The sequence below is a fragment of the Leucopleurus acutus genome, assembly GCF_964270905.1.
Source record: "Leucopleurus acutus genome assembly, chromosome: 8".
In the NCBI taxonomy this organism is placed as follows: domain Eukaryota; kingdom Metazoa; phylum Chordata; class Mammalia; order Artiodactyla; family Delphinidae; genus Leucopleurus; species Leucopleurus acutus.
In genome coordinates, this window is record NC_139151.1 from 82,056,182 (window position 1) to 82,080,782 (window position 24,601).

The 24,601-nt window shown below is 41.1% G+C and overlaps 1 protein-coding gene across 1 annotated transcript in view; it reads right to left on the minus strand.

Moving 5' to 3' along the window:
• MPPED2 (metallophosphoesterase domain containing 2) overlaps nucleotides 1–24,601 on the minus strand; it is a gene marked incomplete at its 3' end in the record, with an annotated part of 166,949 nt that overhangs the window by 111,855 nt on the left and 30,493 nt on the right. The window contains exon 2 of the mRNA XM_082844359.1: nucleotides 11,589–11,770. Within this exon, the coding sequence (XP_082700485.1) occupies nucleotides 11,589–11,770 (182 nt within the window). The remainder of the gene's footprint in view (nucleotides 1–11,588; nucleotides 11,771–24,601) is intronic.

Genomic DNA, 24,601 nt, shown 5'->3' on the forward strand with positions numbered 1-24,601 from the left:
TTTGGACCAGCATGTGTCTGTGTCCGGGGGACTAGCAAGAGAGAAAAGATATGACATAAGCCCAAAGAGCTAAAGAGAGGGTGGAGAGAAGTATGTTGGGGAGGGAAGCTGGGCAGATAGCTTGGACCAGCTCATGAAGAGCCTTGAATGGCATAACAGACTTTACTCCATCGGTAAATGTTTCCTAAAATGCATTCCAGAAAATATAAGTCTGACGGCATAATCCATGGGAAGAGGGTCCTGTGCCTCTACTGCATCTGTAAAAATGGTGATAACAGCATCAACCCACCTGAACGTTGTGAAGATATGAGTTAATTCTTGTAAGTAGTCAGGCAATGGTGAGTACTCAGTAAGCGTTAGTTATTAAACAGTTCCAGGAAAATGAATGGTAGGCTGAGCCTTGGCAGTTTCTTTAGGTACAACAGACACTCAAGAAGGAAAACTGACAAAACATAGTCATATTTAGACAGAGGGGGTTTAGGTGCCTGCGTTAATGGTCATGTGAATCAGAAATGGGAATTCAGGAGAATGAGCAGTATTTGGAGGAGATACTAATTTGGTTTGAGATATACCGTCTTTGAGGTATCTGTGTACCTTCTACCATCTGTGGCAAAATACCTAGTCTCCAGTTAAATGCAAGTATCTGGAAAGAGAAACAGATTAAGATAAAATCAGGACTCCATGCCACAGATAAAACCTCAAAGGATGAAAATAATCTCCCAGGTTTTGATATGTAGAAATAGTGCAGGATGATAAATGGCATCACACCCAGGAAGAAGATAAAGCCCCTCGTCCTGTGCAAAATTGGGTAAGATGTTTAGACTCCCTGAGTTCTAGCTGCCTAATTTATAAAATCAGGGAAATAATACTGACCATCAGGGCTGGATGCTGAAGGCAGTGACACCGCTCTCTTGTTGTTCCCTTCTCCATTCTCAGCGCCTACCACAAAGCAGGACCTGGACCAGAGGAGATCACATGCAAATAATCCTTTGAGGGTGAAGTCCCTTCACTTTCTGGGATACAAGGATCCCTGTCCAGATTTAGGATTATACAGTTTGGGGGTTTCAATATTGCCTCTTAGCCAGACGGTTTGGAAAAGTTGGGGACTTTTTTATTTCCAAAGAGCTCCTTTTTAAACTTTATTTATTTATTTTTAATAGTGATACAATTTTCAAACAGTAAAGTGAGGAAAGATTCACCCATTTCAGGACAGTGTTTATGTGTTTTTCTCTGTTAAGCTGATGAAGTAATGGTTATATGTGTCTTGGCCACGTCTATTTCTCTTTAGGAGATGGGGATATTTCAGCAAAGGAGGAAGCAGGGAGCTTCACAAGTGAAGGTTCAAAGAGTGGTTCAAAGCTCTCGTCTCAGCTCCTGGATTGGCTCACGGTATGACCCCAGTCTGTCCTTCTACCTTTCTGGATCTCCATCCATTGATCAGCAAGACAGGGGTAATACTGTCTGCCCATATCAACTTCCCTGGACCATTATAAGCATTAATGATCTAATATACTCAAAGGTACTTTGAGTCCTTTGGAGGAAAGATGTCATATAAATTAGAACCAGTATAATTAATGTAATTTAAGAAAATGGCTGGCCATAACAGAGAGGATTAGGTTCACATGGATCACGAAACGACCCAGCCTTTGTGTCCTGAGGTCACTGATGATCCTTTCCATTGGAACAAAACCCAATCTTACTTATTTGAGCATATTCAACTATTCTGTGTTTGGTTTTTTTTTTAAAAAGTACTGTACTTAATAAAATGACCTATACTTTAAAGTTAATTTTATCCTTATTGGGAAAATGTATTTATATATGAATTGACTCATGAAGTAATTCACTTTAGGATAAAAGATTCTTCAATATAAAGGACAAGTAAATAGTAAGCATGAATCAACTGTTATTTGGATTACACAGATACTCATCCTATACTGTTACAGACAGGAAAACAGGATCTCTGCAGCCACCTGATAGAATATATAGGCAGCTCATAGACACTTTTATTCTAGAATGTCATACTAAGGAAAAAATAAACCTAGGGAAATTGCTTAGAAAGAGAAGCTATAAATAAATTTAAACAGAAAGAGAAGCCATTAAATAAACTATAACTCTAGGGTGATAACTGGGAAAAACAAATTATCAGTCAAAAGCTGAAGAGTACAGCATGTCAGACACTGTTTTTGTGAGCAAACTGAAGATTAAGAAACTTCTTTGATATTAAAACTGTAAACAATAAGAACCAGGGAATTCTAGGCTCTAAGAAACTGTCTCGCACATTCTCCTCTATAAATCATGGGACAAGTCATCTTGTTTGCCCTTCTTAAAGCCTCTAACCTTTACCTCGTTATTAGATATGACTATTAAGTGGTCATAAAGTTATATCACTGTAAACATTCCAATGAGGCTCTCCTGCTCAAATCATTTCTGAAACTTTTCTTTGGGAACTGCTAGGCACGTCACTAGAAAGCAGTTGCCATTATGTCACATCATTGTTTTGTTCTGTTTTTACTTATTTATTTTTATTGAGGCATAATTGACATATCAGTTTCAGGTGTACAACATATTGATTCAATATTTGCATATATTGCAAAATGATCACGTCAGTAAATCTAGTTAATATCTGTAACTACACATAGTTACCAAATTTTTTTCAGGTGATGAGAAATTTTAAGATCTGCTCTTCTAGCAACTTTCAAATATGCAATACTTATGTGTGTAACTATACTATAGTATATACTACTGTACTATACGATAGCATATAGTGTTATTAACTATAGTCACTGTGCTGTACTTGACAGACCCATGACTTATTTATTTTGTTGCCATTATGTCACATCATTGTTTTTTATTCAAAATGGTATATCTCAACTTGCCCACTTCGCAAGCTCCAACCTTAAATGTGCAAACCACACCTAGAAAGCATTATGCGTAAGAATTTAAAAAATAAATTGAAATCTGCCATCGATAACCTGGCTAAAGCCTGGTGTGCTGGAGTTTGTAAGACAGGAAACTACTGGGCAGGAATGGTTTTCAGGAGAGACGGTGACACCGTGTGCACGTGTAGGGGTGGCGAGTCAATGGGCCAGATTCAAGGAGGGAGACAAGGGAGATGACGGAAGACTGAAGCCTGGCCTCCTCAGGTGTGCGGTTCACAGGTTAATTAGAATCCAAGGAGACGTCTTTGTGTGTTGTGTGTGGGAAAGGAGACAGGGCCAGGTTTCTGGGGGCCAGGGAGGCCACGGTGCTCATCCTTTTCTATGCTCCACAGGCAGAGTGGGCCACCGGCCAGAGGTCACTGTGGCACAAGAGAATGTAGGGCTACCTTCCCTGAAGTTCTGGCGTCCCGGGGAATAAGAGAAATTCACCAGAAGGACAGAAAGGAGGAGTCATGGCAGCTTGGGTAGTAGGTAACATTTAGTGACCATTCACTACCTGTACACATTGGGTACCCATTATTATATTTAACCTCACCACAATCCTTGTAGGTTAGATACACTAAGCATTAATAACTCTCCTTTTACAGATGAATAAATTGAAGATCACAAAATTAACAATGTTGAAACCAGGATTTACACACACACAGACTAAATCTGGTACTCACGCTCTTAACCTGACACCATACTGTCTTTTCATACATCAATACACACACACATGCATTCATACACTACACGACAGGATACACTCCCGCTGTGAAGAGTAGTGAACTTGGTTTTTTTCTGTACAGTTATTTGCATTTTTTCACAATGAGTACGTAAGCTTTCACAATTAATAAAAGAGTCTGTAGTCATTTTTAAAAAGCCCTTCATGGAGGAAGGTAACCTTCTCTATTGGGGTAAAAAAATAAATAAATAAAAAATAAAAAGCCCTTCAAGGGTGAAGATTTTCTGCCACTGAGGATATTCAAAAATATGTGACACCAACTCCCAAATACTACTGAGAGTATCAGAAAGAAATTACAATCTTTATATAGGGAAATTTGACAATACGTCTTAAACCCTTTTTTCAAAGTACATATCATCTGAAGCAACAATTCTACTTACAGGAAGGTATCCTATAAATTAAGGATGTTTGCAAAGAGAGCGCAAGAAGGATGATCATCACACCGGTGCAGATAATAATAAAGAAAAATGAAAACACCATAGGGTGTCTCCTAGTAAAGATCTGGCTAAATAAGCCAGAGTGCACCCATTCAGCAGAATGCTGTGCTGTAATTTTATTCTTTAAAGTTACAGGACAACATGCATAGCTCTATTAACTTTTAAAAATACTCCTTAAACAGAGATGGTGGCAAGGCCAAATGACCCTACCCATGCTTCTCTTCTTCTTCCCCATGGGTTCCCTTCCCTCCAAGGTTCCTGCTTGCCATTGGTGGTACAAACACCGTTCTCCTCTTGTACTCCTTCTTGCGAAGCCTGCCTTTCCATCCTGTCCCTAACCTCTTCTCCTAAAACAATGTCCTTCTGGTTTCACTCTGTTGCCCTTCTAGGCTAAGACAACATGAAATTAAACTCCCTTCAAGGGAGTTCGGGGGAAAGAAAGCCTCTTCAATAACTACCATCGTTTCATGAAATGCTAAAGGAACAAGGACAACAGTGTTCAGCCATTATCACAGGATGAATAAGAAACTGAATGAAAACAGTCCTCCCAGGACCAAGAACCCTAGAAAACTTCACCACTTCAGGTAATTACCAGTGGAGCCAGTAACTACAGAGCAAGGGCCAGAGTCCCCAGAACCATCTGCTGTGTACCTTGAGAAATGGGCTGCTGAGAAATGGTCATCTGTGTAGAGACGGACTATTAGAGCAGCAGAGAACACGGATGAGGATGGTTAAAATAAAATCAACAAATTGTGAAAAGGAAAAAAAATAAAAAATATTCCTTAAACAAAAACACTTAAAGGGTAAAGACTTGCTGCTGTTGAGGATATTCAAAGTAGAAAAATTTCTCAAATGCTACACATCGAATAGTAATTACTCTGGAGACAGGATTATACAGAGGAATGTATATTTTCTACTTTGCACATGTCAAAAACTTGAATTTCTATAACATATGTATCCTATTTATATCGAAAAGTATGCTTTTTTTGGGAAAAAGTATTTTAGCCATATTTATTGATGTGGAAAGTTGTTCTTGATATACTGTTGAGATGAAAAACAGACTACAAAACAGTATTACTGTAAGATCTCTATTTTGGTAAAAAGCACTCACGTATATGTATGTGTACGTGTGTATCAATAGAAAACATTCTGTATAGAATCACCCTATTCTATTCAATAGAAAGCCTTCTTTAAAAATGTTAACAGTGGTATCTCTGACCATGGGTACTTTTGTTATCTTCTTTCACTTATCTCTATTTTCTAAGTTATCAGGAATGAACATTACATGTATTATAAGAATAAAATAAATAGCCCAGGCTGTGAAAGCTTTTCCCAAAGACCAGCTCCAAAGCTTTGGGCCAATAGCAAGATCACTGGAAGAGGAACACATTCTCCTGGTATGATTATTCTGAAAGGGGTAAAATCAGTTTGTGTGTCTATGATCTGGGATGTTTGCTACAGTCATACTCTGTTATAACTGCGCCTAATACAGTGCTCCTACAAATACAAAGAACCCTTTGCTTGAGATCTTCCAAGGAAGCATTTTCATTCTTTCTTTTAGCCCTGGAGAGACTGAAACTCAGAGCTATTAAATGACAACTGAGACCCAAGAAAAGCCATAATTTTAATTTCATGGCATTGGTGCTGTGTTAAAAGGGATTTTGAGTGACTAGATTGTTAAACATCAACTTTCGGCTAAAAGAACAGGCCACCCAAGAAAGCTGTCTTTCTAATTATAATACAGGAAACAAAACAACCACCACAAAGCCTTTTTAAGCATTTCTGCACAGTATATAGGAATCACTAACGATAGCCAACTGGATACATACTTTGAGGACAAAAAGGAAAAGGAAGGGCAGGGCAAGACATTTTATATGCAGTACAACATAATTTTAAAGTTTTGGCCAAACGGGCAGGAAGAAGAAAAGTCCTATCCTTTATGTTCATTCATTCACTCAGTGATTGAACAATTCTTTGTGTGCACTGACTATGTTCCAGGCCCTACTCAGAACTTGGGTGTACGAGGAGCACTTGCTAGGCAGGGGACAGACAAGGAAACAATGACATAACAACCACGGGAAGGGCTGCACAGATGCCTGACCAAAGTGTTAAGGGAAAAAGAACCAGTCACACAGGATGAAGGAGTTCTCCTGGAGGAGAAGGTCATTCCAGTTAGTGGGAACAGGGTTTGCAACAGGAAAGCGGTGTGGAAGGGCATGTGCATTCGGGGGATGGGAAGAAAGTTGGTGTGGGTGTAACTGAAAGTTGGAAATATGAAGGTGGGTGTGCAATCAAATGATAAGGTCTCCGTTTGTGCAGCATCCATGGACATATATGCATATCCAAGAAGAAGGTTACCACAAAGATTCTAAAGATGAGAGGACAGGAGCCATGAAATCAAGTGATCAGTAAAGAACATCAAAGAGACACAGAAAGACCAAAGGGGCAAAGTGAAGGAAGACCACACACGACCCACTGCCTCACAAAAGGTGCCTTCAGGCATTTCAGCGGTTTGGAATTTACTAGCAATAAAAACAATTACATTTTAACTGGCAATTAATCTATAGTTGGCAAGTTTATTTTTAAGCCTAGTCTGTGACTGAGATACTTTTTTGCCAAGATAAAAAAGAAAATGCCATAATGGTTGAGTGGCTAGGATCCCAGTTCAGCCCACCAAAGCCTATTCATTCATGACACCCCTGGAGCATATCTGAACTAACACATGAATGGGACTATAGGATTTAACTATCACCTTAAAAAGTATTTCTTTAGCAAAGACCTATCTGTACCTCTTTCCGACAACTCTGACATATGAGAAATGACATAGACCCACCTTAGGCTCTGAGCCTATATATGTGTTAGTGTGTATGTTTAGAAAGGTAGTTATTAAAAAACCACCATTGGGCTTCCCTGGTGGCGCAGTGGTTGAGAGTCCGCCTGCTGATGCAGGGGACACGGGTTCGTGCCCCGGTCCGGGAAGATCCCACATGCCGCGGAGCGCTGGGCCCGTGAGCCATGGCCGCTGAGCCTGTGTGTCCGGAGCCTGTACTGCGCAACGGGAGAGGCCACAGCGGTGAGAGGCCCGCGTACCACAAAAAACAAACAAACAAAAAAAACCAGCATTTTACTCAGGATATAGTCCCTCCAGCAGGGATCCCAAGCCCCAGACTGGGAATAGAGAAAGACAGGAGAACACAAATGGGGAGTCTGATAGACCTAATATCAAATCCTCAGGTCACCTCCTAGTCACGTGATCTTAGGTAAGTTCACTTCACCAAGGCTCAGTTTTCCTCCTAAGTAATAAAGAAGCTAATAATAGCTTACTCATAAGTCATAGAAGCTACTTCACAAGTTATTTTGAGGACTGCATGAAATGATACATGTAACGGAGGGGTGGGGGAAGAGGTACGGTGTCTAGCCCCTGCCACCCATAGACAATACAAGTCTCCGTCCCAACAAGACCATTACTTATCTGAGTGACCTTGAGTAATTCATATAATCTCTCTGGCCTCAGTTTCCCCTTCCATCAAATGAGGAGGTGGGGGCTTCCCTGGTGGCGCAGTGGTTGAGAGTCCGCCTGCCGATGCAGGGGACACGGGTTCGTGCCCCAGTCCGGGAAGATCTCACATGCCGCGGAGCGGCTGGGCCCGTGAGCCATGGCCGCTGAGCCTGCGCGTCCGGAGCCTGTGCTCCGCAATGGGAGAGTCCACAACAGTGCGAGGCCCGCGTACCGCAAAAAAAAAAAAAAAAAAAGAGGAGGTGGGACCTCCAAGTCTTCTTACAGTCCCAATGTTCTGTCCCACTAGTGTAATTGTTAAGAGGGAGACCTGTCTTCAGCCTCTACTCTTATGCCTCTTTGGGCTCCCTCTTACACTCCAAATTCCTCTTAAATCTATGGCGCCAGTCCTTTCTAGTCTCTGCCTCTTGCATTCTATGCCGCTGGCTCTGTTGTCTCCCTCTACACTATCTGTTGAAAGTCCAGAGGCCAAGGGGCGTGTTCAGAATGGTCAGAGAGTATATCACAGAGTATATTCTCACAGCAACCATGGGGTATATTATTATTATTACGCCCATTTTACAAATGAGAAAATCAAGGCTCAGGAGTTTAAGCAACTTATCAAAGGCAGGGAATTCAACACAGGCTCTTCCTAGCTGCTCGTAATCATTACAGGCTGCATTACCTTTCCAACCTTTGGCTGTACCTAGTTTGGGTCCTATCATCTTATGACCCTGTGCCGCCTGCTTATCTCATAAACTACTTTGTATTAATAACTTTGTGTGTTCCTCCTGCCAGGTGGCATATGTACAAATTAACCAGGGACCCACCATGTCTGAACCAACACAGAACTCGTGATGGGATTCTCAGCCCCTGCAGCTGGTAGGTCAGAGTGAGATTCAAGATGGGCAGAGCTTAACCCCATCTTTAAAATAACAGCACATGGTCAAATAGCTACTCAACTGCCACATGAAGCTGCTGGAAGCTACCATATTTAATTCAAGCCTAAAGTCTGCAAGCTTCCTAGCTGCCATAAACCCACTCATAACACCACGGAATGGGAAAGGGCTCATAACTTGGGGGTCAAACAACCCCAAGTTTACTCACTGAGTGAATCTGGGTGGATTTCTTAGCCTCTCTGAGTGTCTTTTCTGCTAAATGATCTCGGGTAAGATAGCCCAGCTGAGCTCCAGGTTCCTCATCTGTAAAATGCAGATAACATTATCAACCTTCAAAGGATATTATAGGGAGAGAAGGAGTGCCTAGCCTATAGCCGAAATAGATTAGCCTTTTGGGAAAGTAAGGGAGCCTGGGGGATGGTCGGGCTGTTTCCAAGAATCAGGGTGGCCTAGACTAGAGAGATGGAAATCAGTTAGAGGTTCACTGGATCTCAGTGCCTGCCGAATCTGTGAGGAACCATTCTGGTGAGAGTTGAATGCCCTGTTATGGCAAAAGCCCTAGACTGATCTGACCCTTGACTCCACTCTCCTAGGCCACCTGGCAGCTTTTGCTGGAAGCACTCTTTTCAGGGGAGAGGTTCCCAACTGAGCCAAGTGGTAGAGAGTCATCACACACCGTCTCTCACCCTCGGAGCTCCCTGAGGTTGCCGGGCAGCTACTCTGGGCTTTCCCTATAAGATTCTAAACTTCTCTATCCTTACCCCGCTGCAGGCTCCCTTCAGCCTCGCATCCTGCGTCCCTTGCAGAGACCTCTTCCTCCTGCCTCAGGAGATCAGAGGGGAAATGGGACGAGAAGGAACTGACCTTGCAATCGGACCTCAGCATTTTATTTCTTTACCTTTTTATTTCCTTAGTTATGGCACTTTGCCATCTATGGAGTACATTCCCTTATGAAATCTCCCCGTGTTTACGTCCATTCTACTAAACAATTCCTCTGACCTCCTCTTGTTTTTACCCTGTAAATATGTGTTGATGGTTCGTTCGCCACATTCCCCATTCAGTTATTAATGGCCCACAAAAACTTCCTAGCTGCAATCATTTACTGATTAATCTGCACAACAAACCAGAAAGACAGGTGGTATTAATCCTTCGTTCTACAGAGGGAAACCAAGGGGAAAAGCCAGGTTAACTCAGTTGCCCAAGGTCAGTGGCTAAACAAGATTATAACCAGGATCTATCCTGTCTTTTATTTCTGTAAACGCTTCCCACAGGGTTACTCCTTTACAAATCAACATTGTCAATGCAGCGAGATCATTTCTGTGTTGAGATTCAGCTGTCACAGAACAGTTTAAAACTGTCAAAATTCAACCCCAAATAATTTTGTCTGCTAATAGTTCATAAATACACGTTGCTAAAATGAAGAGATAATAGTACTTGAAAGCAAATTTGACAGATGCAAAAGAGGAGTGAGAAGATCTGGATTATTCGCCCAGCTCTACCACAAGGAGACTCTGAGAAAGTCAGTTAATTTCTCTGTATCTGAGTCATTTGTAAGAATGAGATTATGCTGAATGATATTTAAGGTATCTTGCTGTTTTAAGTGAGATGACTGAATACCTACTGAAATATAAAGCTCCAATATCCAACGTCGCCAAGATCGTGGTAAAATTGGTATATTCAGGACACAGCTACAATCCCCTTGGAAAGCAAGATGCCAATGTACAGCAAGAATCATAAACAATTTCATATCCTTTGACTTAGTAATTTAACTCATACAGTACTTTACCCTAAGAAATAAGTCAATGGAAGCAAAAAGACATATACAAATGAAAACGCACATTTCAGTGCTAGCTTCAGAGGAAAAATTGTTATCAATTTAAATGTTCATTTTTTAGAGGGATGTCTTATTAAATAAACATACAGAACAATACAAATGTCATACTGCTATCAAAAAGGATAAATATGGAAGTTATGCAAAATCAATTAAAATCTTACCAATACTATCAAATGAAAACAGACAAGAGAGCAGATATGTACCCTGATGTCAACTTTATAAAAGGTGGATAGATGTGCAAGGTCACAGGAAAACTCAAAATAGTTATGTTATAGTTAGGCTCATTGTTTTTAAAATATTTTCACTGTTTTTAATGAATATTGTTTTCCATTAACACATATATTTTATCACTTAATCAATTATTTAAAAATGTCTCAAACCCTGCTTTAGTTTGATGGAAAAATGAATTTTCAAGTTTCTGCTTCAATCTCCTGAGTAATTTTTGTTGGCTGACACATTATTCATGACATTATTCTTGCGGAGTGATTTTTACTCTTTACTATGTAATTCTTATACTCCTTTCCCTCACCTAAGAGGATTCCGAAAAAGATCTGTCATCTAATCTCGCCTTGTAAGACTTGTAATGACTGCCTTGTAATGCTAATATTTGGCAACTGCCTGACCCAGGAGCCAACATTTTTCCCATAACCCCGACCGGGGTGCCTCTACAGAAACCACAAAGTTGCTATTACCCTTTCCACAGAGTGGAGGGTGGTTTCGTATTCCAAATTTTTGGAGCTTTACAGCAGGACATCTTATCTTTTCAGGGGTCTTAGGATACCCTTCTGGTTCACTTGGGAAAGCTGCCCCCAAGCAGCCCTGTGCTAGGACCCTCCCTTTATATAAGGGCTTTTACATCCTCCTTCATTCCTTAGAAATGGTCTCTTACTAGTAGGTCTTCACTTATAATACCTGGGAAGGATTGCAGAGCCAATGAATTAAAAATATGATTCTACGTCTCATGTGTGCCAATGAATGCCCTCATTAAAGCAGAATGAGTGAGATGAGATTGGTTTCAAAGCTTTCCATCCCTTTGCCCCAGAGCCACCGAGGCCAGGCACTGAAAGGATGCACAGTAAAATTAAATATCTAAAAATTCATCTTTAATTAACAGAATTGGATTAAAGCTAGACACCACCGCATTTCATATGAGAAATGGCTGAGCTAGCTTCCAAGTGCTCTAATTCAATTAGGACGCAGTGAGTGACACTCGGACGGGAAAGGTTAATTGGGGGCGCCAGAACGCAATCATTCCTTACCTAACCAGTCATTAAACTTCTTAACCTCTGAGGGCAGTCCCAGCTCGGTGAAATCGCCTGTGTGGAGAAGGATGTCCCCATAAGGCATCTGGATACCATCTGTTCTGGAGTGTGTGTCTGAGATGCAGACAAACCGCGTGTGGCCCGCTGGTTTTGGAGTGTCATATGGGATGGGGTCGACCCTAAAGTAGACATAACAGATCCCATAACAGTTAAACATATTAGAACCCTCGTAATTGTCATCGCACATACACATTGACTGTTATCCGTGAACACACCCAGACAAACCGATGCAAAGACAGAAGGGCCCATTGTAACAACACTTCTGGGTGCAAAGGAGACAGCATCTCCCGTCTACAAACCCACTGGGCAAATTCAAAGAGTCTTACTTACCTGGTAGGAAAATTAAAAGGCCAGACTATCTTACACGTAGAGTCAGAAATAACTCAGGAAATTGAGAGAGTGATTAATGGTGAAGTTTAGGGATATCGAACCCAACTGGGGAAGTAAAATGATGCTCTTTCCTCTCTCATCAAGCTCCAATGGATCCCACTACTCATTAGGAAATGGATAACTAATTTATTCCTCCTTAAACAAGCATAACTTAAGCAATGAACTAATTTATGAAGAACATTCTGCACATGCTTTGCCAACTGAGATGTGAAGAGTCATAGTACTTGTATTTAATTTCCTTTCTAGAACCATTCAACACCTTTTATCTTCTTGTTTTCGCAGGGAGATTCACAAATCAAATTGTGGGCACTGAAGGTGATGCCGAAGTAACAGGGCTTTTTAAATAAAACACTGGATGTTCCAACAACTCTGTCCAGCTCCTTCTCTACCACCATGAATTATCTGCTGTCCCAGTTACACCTTAGGTTACTTGGAATGCTCCAACGCCTTGGGCAAAGATTCTATTCAGTACAAATAGTAAACCTTTTAATGGGTGTGTATAGATCTACATATGCATTAATATATGTTCAGTTTTGGAGACCTAAGCACTGTGAAATTACCACTAGGGCACAAGAATCAAAAGGCAAAATGATCCACCTGAAGCAAAGAAAGTGAAACAGAACATTCTCATTTAATTGAGTGTAACAAAGTGTGCTAAATAAACTTGGTAAAGAAATGCAAATCTGACTCTTCAAGCATACAGTTTTAATTATTTAAGGGGTTTATAGCAGAGTTAAGGGTGCTTTAACTATATTAACTCTACACTGACAGCTTCCTGTAATTTCTCTGCAGGAAGGTACACTTACGTTGGATTATGGATGAAAAGAAGCAGTTACCAATGCAACGAAAAGGTCGCAAGAGAAGCAAATACACAATGTGGAGATGAGAGTGTAAAACGTTAAATAAGGAACAATATTTCATATCACCGCCCCACCCTGGGTCATTAAAATGCAGCAGAGAACACAGGGAAAGCTCAACACAAGATTCCCTGTACATGTTTCCTCTAAAGCCTCTGTTTAATTTTTTGTTCCTTTTTCCACTTTTTAAAAAAGAAACAATCTGTTTGAACAATGGCAGTTTTCGTGAAGGAAATAAAGACATCAGTATATAACCTGGATAGTACTGCATTTCTTTAATGGTTAATCTTTTAATTTTATCTTTGTCAGAGAAGAAGGAAAGTAAGGAAAAAGAAAGGAGAGCTGGAAGAAGAAAGAAAGGACGGAGGGACTGTGAACTGGTGAACGCAGCAAGTCTCATTGGAAACCCAAAAAGAAAGTTTAACTTCTGCAAAAAAAAAAAAAAGGGATTTTTCCTGTAAAGGTTAGAAATTAACAATGCTGTTATCATGGAGAAAATTCACTAATCCACTGAGATCTCATGAGTAACCTGGAAACCCTCATGATTATATCCAATGTTGATTTTTTTAATATATATAAGGACTTCCCTGGTGGTCCAGTGGCTAAGATTCTGCACTCCCAATGCAGGGGGCCCAGGTTCGAACCCTGGTCAGGGAACTAGATCCCACATGCCGCAACTAAGAGTTCATATGCCACAACTAAAAGACCCACATGACGCAACTAAAGATCTCACATGCGGCAATGAAGATCCCGTGTACCGCAACTAAGACCCAGCACAGCCAAATAAATAAATAAAACTAAATAAATATTAAAAATAAAATATATATTAAAACGTTTGTCTGCCTTTCCATTACTGAGACTCTATTATACTCGGTCTCAGTGATTCTAATTGTATCAGTTGATATTGCCTATCTTCTTTTCTTTTTTTTGCGATATGCCGGCCTCTCACCGCTGCCGCCCCTCCCGCTGCGGAGCACAGGCTCCGGATGCGCAGGCCCAGCAGCCATGGCTCACGGGCCCAGCCACTCCGCGGTATGTGGGATCCTCCCGGACCAGGGCACGAACCCGTGTCCCCTGCATCAGCAGGTGGACTCTCAACCACTGCGCCACCAGGGAAGCCCCTATATTGCCTATCTTCTAAAAGTAGTTTTCCCAGGGAATGAAGAACTGTTCCCTGCCGCAGCAGACTGTGTCACCCTCTGAAAGTGATATGTAATATTCTATTCTTATACCTAAAGTTAAGATACTCGCCAGATTGGGACTGTGCACATGTATACTGAAACCACCAACATCTGAATGAAACCACTGGACTTTATATGAATAAAGTCAATATTTATATATCTTTATTTTCCAGTTCAGTTCTCATCCTGGTGGTAAAGCATAGACAATCCTGTTTCTTTCTTTCCACAACTCAGCTAAGCTATGGGCACAACTACTGCATAAAAATCCTTTAGGAGTCCATCTGAATTTATCAGAGGGACATCAGACTCATCATTTTGAATTTATAAAGCAGAAAGGAGCACAGATATATGCTATGAACCTCTTCAGTTTAGAGAAGTGAATCATCATGTGGTACGTGATATGTTTTTTAGCTCTCTGCTGGGAGATCACTTTCTATGACTATTGAAACACCAGTCAAATTTTTGAGCGGCTTCAACATCCTTCCCCATCTTCCTGCCTCCTCCAGAGAAACACTCAAATGTCCAACATCATTAACAGTGAAATAAAGGCCAAGGGATTAAAAAAAAAAAAAAAAGAGGGGAGAGGAAGAAGGAAGAAAACTGTGTCTTGTCAGCTTTCAGCTGAAATAAAACAATGAGTCAGAGGGACACAGGAGGGCTGAGAGGGCCCACCCATCAACACCACCAACCTGATGCCATCAAAGAGAAACAATTAGTAGATGTTGGGGAGAGATATGGAGGGTTGACTCAAGGTAGAAGACTGGGGAATTGGGGGATATAAAGATGCAGATACAGAATTTACATACATCCCCTGACCCAGAGACACTGATGTTCTTTGTTACGCACAGGACTAAGTACAGGAAGGCAAGATGGTGCAGCCTGTCAGAGCCACACTGAATAACATGACAAATATCACCTGGGAGGTCATAGGAAGGAAGGCATTTCCACCCAAAGGCATTCAGAGCTGAAAATAAGATATCTAGTAGAGTAGGCAAGTTGCCATGGATATAATGAAAGTTGAGACAACCCTAGGGAAACGACTATTTCCAAATTGGGCATTAGGCAAATGCCTTGAAAAAGGCAAGACAGCCAAACATTTTCCTGTGAAAGCAAGTTTAAGGGAGACCCTGACTGCTATGGGCAGATCTACCTGTTCACATTGTGGGAAGACCCTCCCGCTGCATTTTCCTTCCTAGTTAACAGCCTTACCGCTTACCGCTTATGCTGCTGACTTCTCACATGACCTAACATTTCCCCTAGGGAATCATGTCAAATATCCTAGCAAGTGAGTCTCTTACCAAGGCAATCTAACCCCCAGAGCTAGATTCAAATAGCAGACTGAGATTTGCACGTACATCTGAGTACACCCAGGGGAAAACAAGATGACATGGGAAGATGAGAAGAAAACACAGCATCATAAAATCCCAGAGCTGGACAAAACCTTAGGGAGCATCGGGTTCAATTCTTCATATGAAGCTTGAATCTCCTCTATCCCTTCCCTGCCTAGCTGACATAAATTTTCTCTCCAGAGTTTCCAGAGAAGGGGAGCTCCTGAGTCCCCTCTCCTCCCCCAGGGCAGCCCATTCTGGTTATTGATAGCTCTACTTGCTAGAAAGTTTCCGATCCAGAAACTCTGAGAAAGCTGAGCGTGGTCCAAAGTGACTTGGCCTGGAGCCTGAAGACTGAGTAACAATTTGGCCGAGCTATTTGCTTCAGGCAAGTTATTTCATTCTTTTAGCCTCAATTTTCCCCTCATCTGTAAAATGGGAATAATAATGCCTAGTCTATGATATTACTATAAGGATATAAACTGTCAGGCACTAGATTGGCACACAGCACATGCTCTGAAAGTAAAGATGCAGAATGACGTAAGGGTGGGGGCATGTTTGGCTACAAAGCCAGACAATCTGGCTCTGAATCCCACTCCACATTTATTAACAGCGTGACACCAAGCAATGTGCTTAATTCCTGTGCCTTGGTTTCCTTACCCATAAAATGAGTATACAAATAGTACCTGCCATGAGGTACTCATAGGACTGCCATGAGGATGAAAAAGAATAATGTACAAATAGTGTACTCAAGAATAATGTACTTAGAACAGTGCCTGACACACAACAGACAATAAATGCTAGGGTTTCTGGGTTGTTTTTTTTTTTAATTCAGTGGTAGTATTTTTACTACTATTAGTAGTAGTAGTTAGTTTCTCTGACCTCCATCTCTCCTTCTGTTACAAGGAGATAATAACAGCTACCACACAACTTGGTGAAATTAAAGGAGATCACACGAACAACAGCAGCACAGCGCTGGGCACATAATCCAGTCAAGAAAAACACTCACTTCCTTCCTGTCACTTCCTTCTTAATCCTAGTTCTGCACTCTGAAATAGCAAAGGAGAATTCAGTCCCTTTTCCGTTTGACAATTCTTCAAATATTTGAGGACATGTATTACAATCCCCTGAAATCTTCCCTAACCTAGTGGAACCGCCACATTTTCTTTCATTTTTCCTTGCGTGATAGGATGTCAAGCGTCCCCAGAATCCTAGTGATCTCCTGAATACAATCTGATTGGTCAGAACCGCCCCCCCCATCTATAGTGTCAGAATTCATGGGCCACGTGGATTCATGGGCCAGTGAGCTGTTTATCCGAGACAAATGCTAGTACAGGCGATGGAGAACCAACAGAGCTGGACGCCCCGGAGGACTTTCCTAGGGGAGGCCTGAGTTAACATCTTAAATGGTTTTCCAATTAAGTCTCCAGGTTTTGTGCCAAGCCTCAAATCTTGTTCTTAAAGCTTGATTGTCAAATGTTTATATATCCCATGGCCTATTCAAACAAATAAAACATTCTCATTTATTCCATTTGACCCATTAGAGTTTTTCACCCATAAAAAACTAATATGATAATATTATTGCTTACACTACGGAATCCTCTTCTGGCCATATTTGATATTTTTTCCAATAACAAATGTACACAGTGTTGCAAGTCCTATTGACAGATCTTCAGAAAAGCTGTAATCATGTGGTTTGTTATGACATGGATTTCTTCTTTAGGCCGAGAGTGCAGTAAAAGCCTATTGTACACAATTAGCTTATAATTCAGCGTCAGGGTAGACTATAACCCTTACAAAACATTTGAACAGGATTTCTATGTATTTATCATCCCCCGTTCCACTTGAAAACCCCAATGTTGTGCTTATGCATTCCACTGACTTTAAAAAGTTTTCGAATGTGACATTAAAGCTTTCATTTTTACCCTGAAAATTCAGATGGCATGAGAGTTAAAATTAGGTTTGTGATGTTACACCATCCTCCCTAGACATAAAAATTCAGTCCCTTCTCCACTTGACTGTTTGATAAAGATATGCAAAACCTGCCAGCAAAACAATGAATAAATAAATACCAGGCTTAAGTTAGTACAGTGACAGAATTTTTAGATTGGAAGGGCTTCAGAGATGATCTAATCCTGTGTTTCTCTTCTTTGAATATGCTCTTCACAGTTTTTGCCTTTCTGTGTATACTATTACTTAATTTTTGTTAAGCGTCTTACAGCTTTTACACAATTTTTTTTTAGTTTTGCCCTAAACAGTATCATCTATGAAGTCATGACGTGGATACACGTTGTATTTTTCAATGACATGTTAAAAGAAATACATAAGTACTAAAATTTTTTCAGGTTTGTCCACTCTACAGAACTAGAACTCAAGTTTTCTTACTTCCAATTCACTTCTCTTTCTACCAACTTAATTTTGGAACCTAAAAATATACCTGCACTTGGAGAAAAAGATGATAAAAATTATAAAATGAGAGCAGATCAACCATCTAAACTCTTGTAGCCATTAATATCTAGAGAGACTGCTCAAAATTATTTGAATTAATTGTCAAAACTATCCAAGTTTTAGGGCTCCATACACTGACACCCTCAATTCTTATGTACATTATCCAGTTGAATGGAGTCTCTTAAAACTTCAAAAACCACATGTTATAGTTCATAGGGAAAATAAGCAATATAAAATTTGATTTTTAGAGTATTGGTAAAGATAAAGAGTGTTCCTCATTCTCAGAGATGTCAAGTCAGACTGATTGTGAATGTTTCCAAATACAGGTGTCGTTAGAGGGGCTACTTTAGTTGAGAGACAAGCCTCATTAAAAAAAGCTCTGGTTGTGGTGTCCAGGGCCTTCCTACACCCCAACTACATTGGTCATCAATTAGCTATGTGACCCTGGGCAAGTCACTTTCCCTCCTATAGCCTCTGTTCTTCAAGTATGAAAAGAGGGGCAGGACCAAATGATGCCCAGATGGCTAGCTGCTTCGTTCCTACACCACTAGGAATCTGTGCAAGACCTCAGAAACAAGTCAGTCTTGCAAGCAGCTTAAAGCATGTTCTTTCTCTTTGCAATTTTACTTTCTGGTCTCCAGACAATGCAAAGGTGAACACAGTCCAGATCCATCCAAATATAATCAGTATTAGCCAGACCTTATATATAAAGACAAGTGAAACTGCAATTTAGGGCCACAGATGGAGCTCCCAGGTATTTCTAGTGTAAAAGAGAACAAAGAAGCCAGAATCCCAGTTACCACAATAAAACAAAAATTAAAGGATGTGGGATTTCAGTAGTTCCTTCAGAAATGGGGCTGTTCTTGTTTTGCTACAACTCTGAGCTGGTGAAACTCTCCCAGTTTAGCCGTCATGCCCCAGATCAGTAACGGTGCTGCAACACAGTAAGGAAGCATAACAGAACCAGATGCATAAATACACTCACATTTGTACCGAGGGCACTGCTTTCCTTTAACTGCTGAACTGCTGTATCAGCACTGTTCTACTACCAACTAATTAGAGCTAACAAAGCCCACTGCACGGAGTGTATCTCGTGTCTCATCTATTTTTTCCTAGTACAAAAGTACAGCACTGACATTCAATGAATATTAAGTGGTAACAATTTAATTCTTCACGCACTGCACGCGATAGGAATTCCTGGTCCTTCTGTTGGTCCCACTGGAGGGGTTTTGGTGCCCGTCAGGCTAGCTACTGTAGGAGCCACTGAAGCCTCTCAGATGGCATATGGTTGGGTCATAAGTATCCCACTGGAGATGTGTTGTCTGGGGTTAAATGTTTCCTATTCTTTTAACCTAACAACCAGGTTAATCGGCTTACACTTCTGGATACTGGCCTTGCATTTGAAAAAAAAAAAGGCACATGACACTGTACTGAAGGCCTGTCATTCCACACAGTCAGTCAGTAAGGTAGTCAGTAACGATTTCTTAAGCATCTACCTACCTGCCAGGTACCATGGCAAGTTCTGGAAGACAAAGAAGCAACAAGGGTGTTTCCTTTAAGGATTCTGCAGTTGATCTGTCAGTTCACGACAGGCATACCTCAGAGAGATTGTGGGTTCGATTCCAGACCACCACAATAAAGCGAATATCACAAGAACTTTTTTGGTTTCCCCGTGCATATACAAGTTATGTTTACACTATACTTTATAAAGCGTGCAATAGCATTATATCTAAAAATTTTTTAAAAATGTACATCTTTAATTTAAAAAAATTTGTATTGCTAAAAAATGCTATCATCTGAGCTTCAGTGAGTTGTAATCTTTTTGCTTGGTGAAGGGTCCTGCCTCGATGCTGATGGCTGTTGACTGATCACGATAGTGGCTGCGGAAGGCTGGGGTGTGGCTGTGGCAATTTCTTAAAATACGACAACAATGAAGTTTGTCGCATCTACTGATTCTTCCTTTCACAAATAATGTCTCTGTAGTATGCAATGCTGTTTGATAGCATTTTATCCACAGTAAGACTTCTTTCAAAACTGGAGTCAGTCCTCTCAAACCCTGCCACTGTTTTAATCAGCTAAGTTTATATGATATTCTAAATCCTCTGTTGTCATTTCAACAGTCTTTACAGCATGTTCACCACGAGTAGATTCCATCTCAATAAACCATTTCCTCTGCTCATCCATAAGAAGCAACTCTTCATCCATTAAAGTTTTATCATGAAATTGCAGCAATTCAGTCACATCTTCAGGCTCCACTTCTAATTCTAGTTCTCTTGGTATTTCCTCATACGCAGTTACTTCCTCCACCGAAGTCTTGAACCTCTCAAAGTCATCCATGAAGGTTGGAATCCACTTCTTCTAAACTCTTGTTACTGTTAATATTTTTACCTCTTCTCATGAAACACAAGTGTTCTTAATGGCATCTAGAACAGTGAATCCTTTCCAGAAGGTTTTCAATTTACTTTGCCCAAATCCATGACAGGAATCACTATCTGTGGCAGCTACAGCCATACAAAACGTATTTCTTACAATGACTCCTTGATCCACAAACTTGAATGGATGCTGTGTTAGCAGGCATGAAAACAACATGAATCTCGTCGGGCATTTCCATCAGAGCTCTTGGCAGACCAGGTGCATTATCAATGAGCAGTCATATTCTGAAAAGAAGGTTTTGTTTTGTTTTGTTTCTGAGCAGTAGGTCTCAACACTGGGCTTAAAATATTCAGTAAACCACGTTATAAACATATGTGCTGTCATCCAAGCTTTGTTGTTCTATTTATAGAGCACAGGGAGAGTAGATTTAGTATAATTCTTAAGGGCCCTAGGATTTTTGGAATGCTAAAGGAGCACTGGCTTCAACTCAAAGTCACCACTTGCATTAGCCCCTACCAAGAGAGTCAGCCTGTCCTTTGAAGGTTGAAGTCAGGCATTGACTTCTCCTCTCTAGCTATGGAAACCCTAGATGGCGTTTCTTCCAATATAAGGCTGTTTCACCTACATTGAAAATCTGTTGTTTAGTGTAGCCACCTTCATTAATTATCTCAGCTAGATCTTCTGGATAACTTGTGGTGGTTTCTGCATCAGCACTTGCTGCTTCACCTTGTGCCTTTGTGTTACGGAGACATCTTTTCTTAAGCTTCACGAACCAACCTTTGCTAGCTCCAAACTTTTCTTCTATGACTTCCTTACCTCTCTCAGCCGTCAAAGAATTAAAGAGGGTTAGGGTCTTGCTCTGGATTAGGCTTTCGCTTAAAGGAAAGCGAAAGCCTAATCTTGCTGGTTGGATCTTCTATCCAGACCGCTCAGCAATAAGGCTGTTACACTTTCTTATCATTCATGTATTCAGTGGAATAGCACTTTTCAATTCTTTCAAGAATTTTTCTTTGCATTCACAACTTGGCTAAGTGTTTGGTGCAAGAGGCCTAGCTTTCAGCCTATCTTGATTTTCGACATGCCTTCCTCACTAAGCTTAATCACTCCTAGCTTTTTATTTGAAGTGAGAGGACGTGCGACTCTTCCTTTCACTTGAACACTTAGAGGCCATTGCAGGGTTACTAACTGTTGTAATTTCAATACTGTTGTGTCTCAGGGAATAGGGAGACCAGAGGAGGAGAGAAAAGGGGAATGGCTGGTTGGTGGAGCAGTCAGAATACACAAAACATTTATCAATTAAGTTCCTTGTCTTATACGGGGCATGGTTTGTGGCGCGCCATAACAATTACAATAGTTACATCAAAGATCACTGATCACAGATCACTATGACAAGTATAATAATAATGAAAAAGTTTGAAACATTGTAAGAATTACCAAAATCTGACACAGAGACACAAAGTCACCAAATGCTGCTGGAAAATTGGTGCCAATAGACTTGCTCAATGCAGGGTTGCCACAAACCACCAATTTGTAAAGAACACAGTATCTGCAAAGCGCAATAAAGTGAAGCACAATAAAACTAGGTATGCCTGTCTTCAGCAAATGTTTACTGGCCTGCCTGATTCCTGCTCAGTCATTTAGTTATTTCACAGGCATTTGTTAAGCGCTGGGGAGACAGCTAAAGCCAAGTCCCAGATGGTCTCTGCGATATGTAAAGAGGTGATTTATGAAACAGTTTGCAAAGTACTATAATCAAGGATGTGCATGGTACTGTGGGGTAAAGGAGAAAATGCCTGGCATTGCTTGAGGGCTAGGAAGGACAGGGGACATTACAGTGGGCATGGAATACAAGGTACAGTGTCAATTTCAAATGCCTGGGACAAAGGATCTTAGGCTCAGAAAGAAGAGGCATGAGAGTGGCCTAAAACTGGAATTTGAATTGGGATTTAAACAAGCACAGGACTTGGAAAGTCAGGCAGAAAAGAAGGGCTGTCCAGGGAACAGTGGGCGCTGTGTGCAAACACTGAGCTTACTCAGGGACCTGTGAGTAAAGAAGCATGGCCAGAGCACAGTCGCTGTGTCAATGAGCAGTGGGAGGTTTGAAAGGCTGGTGGCATTGGGGATCACACCACAGAGAGCCGGACTGTGGGACCTGAACCAGTCCTGGAGGCTGTGGGAAACTTCCTCCTCCTTCACTCACTGAAAGGTGCAAGGGGCCACAAAGAAAGCTGGCTTTAGGAAAACTGATGTGGCCCCTGCAGGAGGTGAGGGTGATGGGGATGGGGGTGGGGGGGCATTAAAGGAAAGGAGGCTGACTTGAAATTAACTGTAAAAATCTAGGCATATGATGATAAAGCCAAGCCCAGTGAAAACAGAAAGGAGAGGATATGAAGGAAAGGCAATAGAAACCTGATGATAGGGCTTCCCTGGTGGCGCAGTGGTTGAGAATGTGCCTGCTAATGCAGGGGACACGGGTTCGAGCCCTGGTCTGGGAGGATCCCACATGCCGTGGAGCAACTAGGCCCGTGAGCCACAACTACTGAGCCTGCGCGTCTGGAGCCTATGCTCCACAACAAGAGAGGCCGCGATAGTGAGAGGCCCGCGCACCACGATGAAGAGTGGCCCCTGCTTGCCACAACTAGAGAAAGCCCTCGCACAGAAACGAAGATCCAACACAGCAAAAATAAATAAATAAATAAATAAATAAATAAACTCCTACCCCCAACATCTTCTTAAAAAAAAAAAAAAAAAGAAACCTGATGATATTACAAACAGAAACTATCATGAGTATACTGTAAACGAGGACTGGAGAAGTAGTCAAAAATGAACTACAACATCCTACATGATTACAGCTCCTGTAGCTTCATCCTGTCCCCATTTTTTATCACTAGTCTTATGCTACAGACTGACTGTCTGTGTCCTGCCCTAAAATTCATATGTTGAAGCCCTAATACGATAGTATTTGGAGGTGGAGCCTTTGGGAGGTAACTAGGTCAAGAGGGTGGAACCCTCATGAATGGAATTAGTGGCCTTATAAAAAGAGACAGAAGAAAGATGACCTTGACAGAGCAAGAAGGCAGCCATCTACAAGCCAGGAAGGGGGCTCTCACCAGGAACTAAATTGGCTGGCACCTTGATTGTGGGCTTCCCAGCCTCTGGAATCATAAGAAATAAGTGTTTGTTGTTCAAGCCACCCAGTGTATAGTATTTGTGATACCAGCTGACTAAGACATCTGGATACTGACATAGAATTTTTTGGCTGAAAATAACGATGGTAATGACGAGGAGCAACAGCAACACTTTTCACTTCAAAGCCAGGTGTGTGATGCCCTTCATCTGGACAGTGTTCATTTAATCCCTACAGCAGGTAGGCCCTGTCTTTCTCCCATTTTATACACGAGAAACCTGAGACTCAGATTAAGCAGAGGCACAAGGCCAGTAGATGGCTCTGTCCCAAGCTGACCGCTCAGTGTCTGCTCTGTCATCCGCCAGCTTACAACCTCCTCTTACACAACACAACACACAGAGATATAAGAGCAGATTCTGTCCTAAAATGGGGCACACATTTTTTAAATTAATAATTAATCATTACAATTACAACCTCAAGAACAAAATATGGGTCATTTTTGAACACTGGATCCACCTGAAAACATGTCTTCAACTGGCTCAGTCCAGTAGAAAGAATGTTAAGAGACATTAAAAAACACAACCCTTTACTTTTTAAATGTTGGGGGGATATTCATGAGAAGATGTTGGATCTAACTGATAAAAAGGGGTTTTTTCTTGTATTAAAACTCTGCCAAAGGAAACCAAATTCTATTGTGTTTTCCTACTTCCCAACTCATCAAAGCCAAGTTTTCCAAGTCTTAATGTCTCACAAGTAGCTGTTAATGGAATTCATTATTTAGTTAATTGCGCTTATCAGAAGTGCAGGTAACTTCATATTTGCATGGCTAATGGGCCTTCTTTAAAGTGTGTAGCCAGATGTTGGGTTTTAATGGTCCTTAATGTTTTTTCCAACTTTGGGTTGAGTTTATTGACTTACTTTCAAAATATCAGTGTCCCTAAGGCAGAAAGACCATTTTTAGCTACATATGGGACATCACGTAAGTCCATTTCAAGACAACTCCTTATTTGTAAGGCAACTTAACATGATGCCAACATCTAAAGACCTTTCAAAACTAATCCAATACAATAATTTTCAGACTCAATATATGTTACTCTGGAGACTGATTGGTGACAATGAAAGAACTTTTTTACCTTACATCTTTATCTTCTGCTGAAATAGCTAGTCTACTATTCAACCATAGAAATTACATAGTTCCCACACAATGGTAGAATCAATAGAGGACTACTTCCCTCTCCGGCAGTGA